The 12843-nt window shown below is 34.0% G+C and overlaps 1 protein-coding gene across 2 annotated transcripts in view; it reads right to left on the minus strand.

The window, feature by feature from the left end:
- Positions 1 to 12843, minus strand: part of Slc9c1 (solute carrier family 9 member C1) — a 123360-nt gene that overhangs the window by 3638 nt on the left and 106879 nt on the right. The window contains exons 26-27 of one of the 2 annotated variants that reach the window (XM_010630136.1): positions 10829 to 10955; positions 15 to 178 (exon numbers count right to left, since the gene is read on the minus strand). In XM_010630136.1, coding sequence (XP_010628438.1) covers positions 114 to 178; positions 10829 to 10955 — 192 coding nt within the window. In that variant the 3' untranslated portion in view covers positions 15 to 113. Of the gene's footprint in view, positions 1 to 14; positions 179 to 10828; positions 10956 to 12843 lie in introns of those variants that run through there. The other variant, XM_010630135.3, reaches the window with a different exon arrangement.

A 12843-nucleotide genomic window follows, 5' to 3' on the forward strand; every position in this document is an offset into this window, starting at 1 on the left:
TTTTTGAACTCGTTAGAGAGTTGAAACTCCATTTCTTCATGGCTCCAACAGCATTGCATGGGATCCACCTTGAAGTTGCTCCCTCTTGATGTAAAGAAGAGTGAGCGTTTTAGTCACTGAAGGCTTCCAGTAGCAGAAGTATCAGGATTTGGTTCTGTTTCCAGAGTCACCTTGTCAACTGTTTCAAGCACAAAAGGAAAGAAACACACAGAGAACATTGGAATCTTAAAAGGCCAGTTCCAGTCCCACATGAAGTCAATATTGGTCAATATTGCTGAGGCCAAGAAGGAAGTTGAATGCTTGAGTGAGAATCACTCACCATTGAAAAGGCAGTGGCAGCATGACTTTCACTGGGAGTCAAAGTCCAAGAAGCCACTGGGGCCCACTGAATTGGACAGGGGTGGTTTTGGATTATTTTTTTTCCCCATCATGGGGAACACTGACTTTGGCTATTCCCATTCACTGATTTCAGGTCAGGCTATTGCTACTTCCTTTCACAGCACTGCTGAGTGTAACAAGCAGTAGAAAAGAGCAAACGACTCTCAAATAATTTGCTTCAATAATCTCAATAGTTAAAATTTTCATTACAAAAGCAACAGAACTACCTAAAATAAACAGAAGTAAGCAAAACTATCTCTGCTCTCCTCTATTTCCATAATAATCATTTGGATTTATCTTTTTTAAAAAATTTAATTTATTGGTACATTCTTGTTAGACAGTACAGTTACATTCATTACTGGGATCTTGTACCTTTACATGCCAGGTTTTGGTTCTCATTTTTTCCTATTGGATTTATCTTTTCTAACCTTTTTATGTTAAAATATGTTGTCTATTGTGTGCTATATGCTTTGTCTTTAGCTTTATGTTTTTGCATTGCACTATAAAACTCACCTTCTAAATGGAAGTATGATATTTTCTGGCATGGGTATTCTGTATGAAATTATATGCACTTTCATTGTTGGCTATTTTAAAACATTTTTACTTTTGCCACTAGAAATAGTAGCACTCTGGACATTCAGTGTGCTTTAATACTTCACATTTTTTAAAATTGATTCTCAGAAGCAGAATAGCTGGAGCAAAGTGCTTGACCAATTTTGTGACTTTGTTACAATTTGCTCTCACTCATCTACCAGTGAAATATAAGAAAACCAGTATCATTCAATTTTTATCTCTTTCTAAGAGAACAGATCTTACCATGGATAAAAATTTTATTTAAGAAAGCAAATATTAATACGTCCTTGCTGTTTAACTTAGCATTTCTTAGTTTACTGTTTTCATCTATTCTAGGTACTATTACCTAAATTGGCTGTTCAGAAAGTTACCTCTCAGAATTACAATGTTTTCCTTATTATGTTGTATACATTTTTCCAAGGTAAAGATATTGATGGTATTGTGAGCAAATAATTTTTGCAAATACTTTTTCATAATGTATTTTTAGGCTTTAAACCTATTTTTGAATATAGTGTTTGTCATAGCAAGAAACCTGCAAAAGTTATATTGATTTAAGGGGAGACAAACCTATTCATCTGATAGTTTTAATTTTTTCAAACTAGTAATATGATTTATGTGACACACAAATATTCTCTCACAGACATATTTTGGACATAGTCAGCTGTAAGAACTTGGGGTTCATTGCTCCAACTCTCCAACTCTCTTATCTTAGTCTCTTGGGTCCTCTATTTTGAATATTTTTGAATATCCTCATCCTTTCTCCACAAGGACTTCAGTCATTTTCTACACTGTTTCTCTTTTGAATTCTTCTAGGGTTAGATGGCACCATCCACGGTGTATCTTATATTACTATTTAATTGCTGTCTTCTTATGTTTTGTCTCTTAACTGGAACATAAACACTTGAGGACTGATCATATTTTATTATCTTTTTATGTCTTTCAAAAGTACCTGAAAAATTACCTACTGAATTGGGAGAATTGAATGTGAAATTAAGTAGAATAGAAATGAGAGAAAACCAGGAATCTAAAGTTTTTAGAAATCTAAATAAAGGAATCTTAAGCTAATTTTTAAAACGAAATTTAGAACACTTTTGTTAGGAGAATCAACTGACTAGCAGGAAGTGCTACAATTCGCACTGTCACACAAAAGAAATAGAACTTTGGGCTTCAGTCTCTATCTCCAAGAATAGGTATATTCATGGCCCTGTTGAGGAAACTGAGGCATCTTACTGGACTTTCACATACTCATTTTTAGAAGACGCCTCAGATACTATTCTCATAGAGGAATTCTTCAGACTTTTAAATCTAGAAATTGAGATAGGATACAAGAGCCAAATTCTAAGGCTCTTAAACTTTTCAGGGGGTCTATGTCTCACCAGTGCCATCTCTGTGACTGTCTGGTGGCCCTCTCCATCCAGTTACTGTGAAGACCCCAGAAACCCTAAAGTTAAGGCATTTTGTAGCTCAGTTCTTTTTTTATTAGCACATGTTTGCAGTACATAATAATTACATTCATTATGGGGAGTTGATATGAGTATATAACGTATCTTAATTCTTTTTTTGTCCACTACACCTCACATCCCTCTTCCATCCATCTCTTATTAGCCTTTCCATTTGGGAAAGATCTCCCTATTTCTTATTATATTTTCTTTTATTCTTTATTGGTCTTATATGACAATCTATGGGATACTTACGCTTGCATATGTGACTTATTTGACTTAATATCATGGTCTCAAATTGCATCCATTTACCTGTGATGAATGCCTCAAGTTTATATTTTCTCATAGCATAATAGTATTCTATTGTGGATAAGTATCATGTTTTCTTAATCCATTCATCAGTTAATCGGTGTATAGGTCATTTCCAAAATTTAGCTATTATAAATTGTGATACTACAAACATGCATGTGCATGTATCTTTGTGTTTTAGTTACTTTTTCATTGCTGAGACAGAATACCAACATGCACGAGTTATGAGAGGAAAGGTTTATTGTAGCTCACAGTGTGTAGAAGTTTCAGCCCATAGTTGGCTGGCTCCAAGGCAGTGTGGTAAGGCTCAGGTAGATGCCACAGGAGAAACAGTCCGTGGTAGAACGGACAGGAAACAATGAGACTTCTTTCTTTCCTTCTTTTTTCCATCCGGGGTACAAACATACTTATTGGTCGCCACCCACACCCAGGGTGGAACTTCTCTCTCTCAATAAGTCCATTATCTATACTCAGAACTATGTTAAACCAATCAGTGAGCTAATCCAGTATCACAAACCCACAATCCAGTTACTATGAAAAGTCCAGCCTATGAATGAATGAGGCTTTGGCGGGACACCTAAATATAAGCCATAAAACACTGTAATACGATGACTTTGACTTTGTAGCTCATTCTTAAAGAGCTGGCTTCTTCTCAAAGGGCCTCCTGGTTAAAACCTCTCAAATATGAAAGTAATGCCATGGATTTCTTCTCCAACTCTAGTTAGCTATGTGGAAAGAGTCACTTCCAGAAGAAAGCCCTGTTCTGTTTTTTGCACTCTATGAAAGCTATGGGTTTTTCTTGGTGCTAGCACTCCTAGCAATGTCCATTATTTCTTCCTGGAGCTGCTTACATTCTTTGAGCTTACCTTGCATTAGCAGAGACAAATCTCCCTCTTAAGGGCACAAGATTAACTTTTCAGACATCTTTGTCCTTTTCTCTGTATTGCACTTTATTTCTCCAGCTTCTTAGGAGTTTCCTGTTTTCCTGCGAGCTCCCTGCTGATTCCTGGAGATCTCCATTTTATTTTTCTTCTTCACCAAGTTGTTGTTTTCCAGGTCTCTTGATTCCAGTCCCCAGAAAGACTGTATTTTGCTGTGAGTTTTCTTCTGTGAAGTATCTTTTGATTATTTCTTGATTCATAACATTGTAACTGACACTCAAAATTTAAAAATTAGTCTGCATCTCTAAGTTTAGAACATTATTTCTTATTTAGGGAAATACGTATTAAATTTTATCATAATTATTTATTCCACAATTTAACTGTTTACTGTGCAGTTTTAAGTCTATCGCAAACTTATTATTCAAATTTAAAATAGATTAGTAATTTTAAAATAATCATTATGTTAGTATATAATTTTTATCATGTGAAATTTGTGTGAATAGGATTTATATTACACTTATCCTTTCAGTTCTACTTATTTATATGTGTGCTATTCATAAAGTTTGACTTTATTATTATTATAATTATTATTGCTACATAAATATTTTAATTTGAAGAGTTAGCTACTAACTTCTAAATCTTTTTCATGTTATTTTGGTAATTATATATTTATTTTTATTTTTTCTCCATTTAGTTTATTGGTACATTTAAAACAAACAATACAGTTACATTTATCATTGAGATCTTGTACCTTTGCATGATATGCTTTGGTTCTTGTTTTTTCTCTGTACCCCTGCCCTCCCTTCTCCCACTTCACCCTTCTCTGTTTACAAAGATTTTGTTTCCATATTTTTTTCACATTTTTTCCTTTCCTTTATTTCTTTTCCCCTCCCCTTCCCACATTCCCTTTAGTTATTTTCTTCCTATTTAACAGTCTTAATTATATCATTTGAACCTTATTTACACTTTTAGTCTTTCACACCAGAGAAACTATGGTGGTATTTACATGTGTCTTCTTTATTTCACTTGAGTATGGCCTCAATATGCACCCATTTTCCTATGAGTGACTCTAGTTTCTCATTCTTTAGAGCTGAGTAGTACTCCATTTTATAGAAAAATCACGTCTTCTTTATATCCAGTCTCCAGTAGATGGATATTTGGGTTGTTTTCAAGTTTTAGCTATTACAAACTGTGCCACTATAAAAACGGGTGCACATATATCACTGTGATATGATTCTTTTAATTCTTTTGAAAAGATACACAGCAGAGGAATAGCTGGGTCAAATGTAACCTCTAATCCTAGTTGAGGTATCTCCATCTTCATTTCCAAAGTGGTTGCATCAGTCTGCATTCCCATCAACAATGGAGGATGATTCCTTTCTCCCCACAGCTCCATCAGCATTTTTTTTTTTCTGAGATAGGGTATAACTATAGTGTTGAGACTGACCTGGAACTCACTATGTAGCCCAGGCTGGTCTCAAACTCACAGTGATCCTCCTGCTTCAGCCTCCTGAGTGCTGGGATTACAGGTGTGCACCACCATGCTTTGCTTGGGTTTTGATTTTTTTTTTTTTGGTTTCCGCCAGTATTTGTTATTGGTTGATTTCTTGATAGCAGCCATTCTTTATGGGGTGAGGTGGAATCTCAGTGCTGTTTTTATCTGCATCTCTCAAATGACTAGTGATGTGGAACATTTTTTCATATATTCATTTGCTGCTTTTACTTCTTTTTCTGAGAAGTGTGTGTTCATTTCAGATGCCCATTTTTGAATCAGGTCTTTGTATTTGGAGGGGGAATCTGATTTTTTTTTTAAGTTCTATATATAATCTAGATAGTAGTCCTTTGTCTGAGGAGTAGCTGGTAATTTTTTTTTTAACCACATTATAGGTTGTCTCTTAGCTCTGTTGGTGATTTCTCTTGCACATTTTAACACAATGAGATCCCAGTTGTTGATTCTTTGTGCAAGTTCTTGTGCTGCTGAGGATTTGTTCATAAAGTCTTCTCCTATGCCAATGTCTTTGACAGTTCTACATAATTAACTGTCCAGTAAGTTTAGTGTTTCTGCTTTGATTTAGGTCTTTAATCAACTTGGATTTTAGTTTAGTCCATGGTGAAAGATAGGGATTTAACCTTTGGCAAGTTGAAAGCCAGTTTTTCCAGAACTATTTATTAAAGAGGCTATCTTTCCTCCAGTGAGGATGGCTCTTTTTTCAAGGATGAGGTAGCTGAGTATGTCTGGTGTTGTTTCAGCATCTTCTAATCTATTCCATTGATCCTCTGGTCTGTTTCCTTGCCAGTACCATGCTGTTTTAATCACAGTGGTTTTGCAGTATAGTTTCAAGTTGGGAATTGTGATACGCCCTGCCATGTCTCTGTTGGCTAGAATTGCTTTTGCTGTTCTAGGTCTCTTCTGATTCCAAATGAATTTTTCGATTGTTTTCTCTAGTTCTATGAAATATACTATTGGAATTTCAATAGGTATTGCATTGAATCTGTTTAGCAATTTTGGTAGTATGGTCAATTTCACTATTTTGATTCTTTCTACCCAGAAACAAGGGATGTCTTTCTATTTTCTTATATCCTCTTTGAACTCTTTTTTTCAGAGTGTTGTACTTATCATTGTAGAGGTTTTTTGTTTTCCTTCATTAGATTGATTCCTAAATATCTCATTTTTTGGATGCTATTGTGAAAGGAATTGTTTCCCTAATTTCATTCTCAGTGAGTCTGCTATTTGTTTACAAGAAGGCTATTGATTTTTGAGTGTTGACTTTGTACCCAGCTACTCTACTGAATCTGTCATTTAAGTCTAGAAGTCTTTTGGCAGAGATTTTTTGACCTTCTATATAGAGTATCATATCATCATCAAATAGTGACAGTTTAACTTCTTCCTTTCCTATCTTTTTTGCTTTTATTTCTTTCTCCTGTCTAATTTCTGTGACTAATGATTTTAGAACTTTATTGAACAGGAGTGGTGATAGTGGACATCTCCTTGTCTTATTCCTGATTTTAGTGTGAAGGTGTTCAGTTTTTGATGATTTCGAATGACATTGGCTGTTGGTTTTTTATAGATACCCTTTATCAGGTTGAGATAAAGACCATCTATTCCAATTTTCTGCAAGGTTCTTTATCATGAATGGGTGTTGAATTTTGTTGAACGCTTTTTCTGCATCTATTGAGATGATTATATAGTTTTTGTCATTGACTCTCTTAATATAGTGTATTACAATTATTGATTTATGTATATTGAAACTTCCTTGCATTCCTGGAACAAATCCGACTTGGTCAGGGTGTATAACCTTCTTGATGATCTTTTGAATTCTGTTTGCCAGAATCTTATTGAGGATTTTTGCATGTTCATTAGGGAGATTGGCCTGTCATTCTCTTTTTTGGTTGGGTCTTTCCCTGGTTTTGGATTTCAAAATTATATTTCAAAGTAATATTTGCTTCCAGGAATGCATTTGAAAGTATTGTTTCCTTTTCAATTTCATTGAAGAGTTTAAAGAGTAGTGGTGATAGTTCTCTAAATGTCTTGTAGAATTCAGCAGTGAAGCCATCAGGACCTAGGCTTTTCTTTATTGGTAATGTTTTAATTACACTTTCAATTTCACTGAATGTAATTGGGATATTTAGACTTTTTATAGCTTTGTTCAACTTTGGAAGTTCATATGTATCTAGGAATCTGTCCATTTCTTCCTGTGTTTTCCATTTTCTTACAGTACAGGTTCTCAAAGTAGGTATTGATGATTCTCTGGATTTCTGGTGGATCTGTAGTTCACCATTTTCATTCCTAATTACATGAATTTGAGCCTTTTCTTTCCTCTTTTTGTTAAGGTTGGCTAAGTATTGATTTTATTTATTCTTTTGAAAAACCAACTCTTTGATTTGTTGAGTTTTGCATTATTTTCTTAATCTCCATTACATTGATTTCTGCCCTGATCTTTATAATTTTCTCCCTTATACAAGCTTTCAGTTTGTTTTGCTCTTTTTTTCAAGAAGTTTAGGGTTAAGCATTAGATTGTTTATTTGAGCTCACTGTGTTTTCCTAGTATGGGCATTGACTGCTTAGAATTGCCCTTGTAGAATTGCCTTCATTGTGTCCCGTAGATTCTTGTATGTTGTACTAGCATTATCATTTAATTGTTAATCTTTAATTTACTTGTGACCCAATGGTTGTTGAGCAGGGTGTTATTTAATTTCCATGTGTTTGTGAAGTTCTTGCAGTTTCTTAGGCTATTGTTCTCATTTTGTTGCACTATGGTCTAATAATATACAGGGGATAACTTTAATCCCTTTGCATTTATTTAAGCATGTTCTATGTGCTAGCTTTGGATAATGACCTGTGTGCAGCCAAAAATAATGTATATTCTGATTTTTGTGGGGTGGAACACCCTGTAAACATCTACAAGTCTGTTCTATGACTTGGTCCAGTTCTGTTACTTTGTTGTTCATATTTTGTCTAGACTATCTGTCTATTTGTGTCAGTGGAGTATTGAGGTTCCCCACTACAATTGTATTAGTGCTTATTTCATTTTTTATATCCATTAATATTCATTTTGTATAGTTGGGGGCATTACTATTCAGTTCATATATATTTATGATTGGCATTTCTTCCTCCTGTATTATTCCTTTTACAAGTATGTAATGGCCTTCTTTTCCTCTCTTAATTAGTTTTGGTTTGAAATCTATTCTGTCTGCAAATAAGATAGCTACCCCTGCTTTTTCCAGGCTTCTGTTGCATGAAGAGTTGTTTTCCATCCTTTTACTCTCAGTCTATGAATTTCTTTGTGGATTAAGTGGGTTTCTGGTATACAGCATATTGTTTGATTTTGCTTCTTAATCCATTCTGCCAGCCTGTTTCTTTTGATTGGTGAATCGAGGCCATTAACATTGATGGCTATAATTGTTATGTTTTGACTCTTCATTGTGATGTTATTTTCCTGCTGCTGGTTCTTTCATTTGTTATTTTTCCCTCTCTCCCTTTAATTTCTTGACTTGCTTGGTTTATTTGCTCTGTTTGCCCTTATGGAGTTGTGGTCTTCATTTTCTTTTTCCAGGATATTGTTTAGAAGTGTTTGGAGTGCCAGTTTAGTGTTCTTGAAATTTCTCACGTGTTCTTTGTCATGGAAGTATCTTATTTCTCCATCCATTTTGAAAGATAGTTTTGCAGGATACATCGGTCTAGGTTGGAGGTTGTTTTCTTTTAGGATGTGAAATACTCACTGTAAGCTCTCCTTGACTTGAGGTTTTGTGTTGAAAAGTCTGCTGTGATTCTGATGGGCTTTCTTTTGCATGTGCTTTGTTTCTTTTCTCTAACTGCTTGTAGTATTTTGTTCTTTTGCTAGGTTTCTGGGATCTTGATTATTATATGGTTAGGTGTATATTTTTTTTGATCATGGATAATTGGAGTCCTATATGCCTCATTTATCTGTATGTCAAATTCTTCCCCTCAGGGAAGTGTTTTATCATTAATTCTTTGAACAGTTTTTTTTAAAATGTCATTTGTACTTTCTCCAGATTTTTCATGGATTCCTATCCATCTTATTCTTCTTTGCATCATCTAAGAATTTTTGGATTGATTTCTCATGATCCCTTACTGTTTGTTTTTAAGATTTACTTATTTATTTTTGGTACCAAGGATTGAACTTGGGTCTTTGCACTTGTGAGACAGATGGCAGAACCATTGAGCTAAATCCCTGGCCCAATCCCTTATTGTTTTTAAGAGACCTCTCTTTTCATGGTCAATGACCACAATCCTATATTCTATATATGAATTATTTTTTATCTTGTTTTGAGTTTATTGGTACTTTTAAAAGTATACAGTACAGTTACATTGATCATTGGGATCTTGTACCCTTATATGACAGATCTTGGTTCTCATTTTTTCCCCATACCCCTGACCTCTCTTCATCACCTCCACCCTCCCCTATTTCCAAAGATTTTGTTTCAACTTTTTCCTTTTCTCATATTTTTTTCTTTTCCCTTATTTTCTTTTCCCTACCTTTCCCACTTTCTCTACACCTTTAGCCCTTTCTTATTTCACATTATCAGTTATACAATTTGGATCTTATTTACACTTTTATATATCTGAATTCTATCTTCACATTCATTCATTCTGCTGTGAATGCTTTCTGTAGAGTTTTTAATCTCCTGGATATCTGTTTGAATCTGTTTCATGGATTCCATTTCTTTCCTATGTTGGGAAAAGAAGGCCTCCATTTCTTGCCTATGCTGGGCATTCATGGTTTCCACCATGGTCCCAAGCTCACCTATTTTTTAAAAATCTATTCTGTTCTAGAGTCTTTAATCATAGCTTTCATTCATCTAACCATCTCTATGGTTATCTGGGAAATTATTTCTGTTTTGAATTTTTCTAGAGCCTCATTTATCTATTTTGTTACTTCCTGTGCTATTGGTTCAGGGTATCCAGATGGTTAACTGTTAGACTTTTCCATCTCATTTCCCCCAGAGTTTACCTTTGATGGGGTGGAAATCTGTGTTTGTATCTTGTTTAAATATCTTCTCATTTCTATTTTTGCTGTTGGTACTGTCCCTGGTTTAATTCTTGAATTAATATTTTGATCTTGCAGATGTAGCTTGTCTTTAGGTTGTGATTCTCTAATGACTCTGAGGCAATCTCATTTTCATTATACCAGGGAGGACAACAACTATGGTGGTGTGATGTGCCTTTATCGCAGATCATCTTCACTTTTCCAGTGGGTTTCAATTTTCATCTAGGAGCCTAGGAGCCTCAGAAAGGCCCTCTTTCTCTTGTTGAGGGGGCCACCAACACTGCTATGTTGGTGCCTGTGAGTCTGGGCTCCTCTGGCATGCTGGGCTGAAGGGCTGAAGGGCCAGGCCTCTATATGCTTATTTTTAGAGGTGCAACACAAAAATATCTAAGTCTAACTTTGATATTTTCAATTTGACTTCATATATTTGAAGTGGCAGTTAAGAGGATTCTTCAATATTCTATATTAGAATGCAGACAGCTTTATATATATATAGAGAGAGTCAATTTATATTTATACAAATATATATATTATTGTATATATTTATATAATATATATTTATATATATTATACACTGTATATTATATAGTATATATTTATATATTATATATGATATATTTTTATGTGTTTGTGTTTTTATATGTTTATATGTATACATATTTATATACATATAAATACATATAGTCAGTTTATAAAAGATAAGCAAATTCTCGAAATTATCCAAAGAAATCTAGCTTACCTAATGATTCTGATACTGAAGGAATTCCAAATACAGGTACAAACTTTGATGTATTCCATTTGATCTTTTTCATATCAATTGAAGTTCGAATAATCACTATTTTTGTGAAATCTTCAGTGCCTTGTATCTAATGTTTAAAAGATTGAAAGTTAATTTTTCAGTATATCTCACGCAATTAAATTTTTGTTAAGCTACTATTTCAAATACTCTTTAAACATCTAGGAGAATTGAAAATATCAATACATTAATACTGACAAGACAGATTTCTTAAAATTCCCAGATTGTTTTTATGCAGGTCATTATTTCATATACTTTTATTGAATTTGGTATTTTATTTTTCTTCCAAATGAGAAAATGAAGGCATTTAATTATCAATGATATTTGATATTGTATTCCTAAAATGTACCAATAAACTTAATGAATTAAAAAAAAAAGAGTATGTACTACTTTAACCTTTGCTTTAAATTGGATATAATCTTGCTTGAGAAGAAAATGCAGAAATTAAATAATATGAACCATTTCTCCAATAAAGTTTTAACATTTCAATTTGAAGGAAAAAATTAAGTAGTTTTTTTCCAACAAGAGAAAATATTTTAAAAAATGGATTCCAAGAAATTATTCAAATTCTGGTTGTTTTCAATATGCTTTGAATCACATTGGTTTCCAGATTCACAATGGGCAGGGCTCAATGTCTAGGAGATAGAACTGGGCAAGTTTCAGGCTGCTTCAAGAATCTCTTGCTTGGCTGTCTAAATTCCCAACCAGCACTATAAAACTAAAACTCTGTTACATGTCCAATAACAGAGGTATGGAGCATCATAGGAAGGCATTTCACTTCCTGGCATCACACTTGTGTTAGTAAAGTCCACTTAGAGGAGGTTTGTGTGCCTATTTCACATCTCAGGATCCTTCCCCATCCCTACCACTTTTTAATTTTTCTTATTTCTTTTCTTCTTCAATGTGTAATACTTCTATTTTAGACATGCAAGAAAAGCTGCTTTGAATTTACCTTTTAAAAATAAGCAGTTATATACAGATAATAAAAGAATCAAATTTTATTACAGCCTAGTTCACAGCATCCAAAGCAAATAAACAGGAGAAAATGTGTATTTGTGCAGCATCAAAACTATAAGAATAACATATAGCAGGGTAGGGGAAAGGATGGAGTAAAATCTATGTAAATGAAAGATCAGTGATTCCTAATACTTTAAATGTAGTGAATCACAACATGGACAGTGAGAATAGAACTAATTGCTCTGTATAGTGGTCTAACACTAAATTTTCATAAGTGTTCTTTCAGTGGTAAACCAGTTTGAGTAACTTCTGAATTTATTGTTTACTGGCAACTCACTTAACACAAGATTTAAACTCCTTAGATAAAAACAATAAATTTCATACTTTCCCTTTCATAATAAAATATGCTACAAGTTTTATTAAAAGCACATATGATATTTACCGATATTAAATATTTCAGTATTCAGAAATACAAAGCCATGGTTAAAGCATTAAGTATTTAAATGATGAGTTAATACATTAGAAAGCCATTAGCTAGTAAAAAATGTTTAAGTACTGCAACTCAGTCACCTCTGAAAAAGCCCCATTTATCACTGTATGAGGCTTTGTGGGGACACAGGTGGCTGAATCTAGTCTGTGATTGATTCATGGTGCAATGCTAGGATTAATGATACTCAGATTAAGGGTGGGTGATTACTAAATCAGTCCACTGATTGGTTTGGCACTACCGTCGTCCTGGTAGCCTAGATAGAATACAAAAGGTGTAGAAAAAAGCTGCTCATCTCTCTTGCTTGCTTTGCTGCCTCCTGCCCATCATGCACTGTTTCTCCTCTGCAATGCCACCCTGACTTGGAGCTAGCTAACTGAGGACTGAAACTTCTGTAAACTGTGAGCTAAGTAAACCTTTCCAACTTGAAAAAAAAAAAAAAAAAGCATTGAATCTGGGGATTTACCACAGTGGCACTGTGCCTGTCTCTCAAGCAAAAAAAAAAAAAAAAAAA

The sequence above is a fragment of the Fukomys damarensis genome, unplaced genomic scaffold, assembly GCF_012274545.1.
Source record: "Fukomys damarensis isolate Sample0158 unplaced genomic scaffold, DMR_v1.0_HiC HiC_scaffold_24, whole genome shotgun sequence".
Classification (NCBI taxonomy): Eukaryota; Metazoa; Chordata; class Mammalia; order Rodentia; family Bathyergidae; genus Fukomys; species Fukomys damarensis.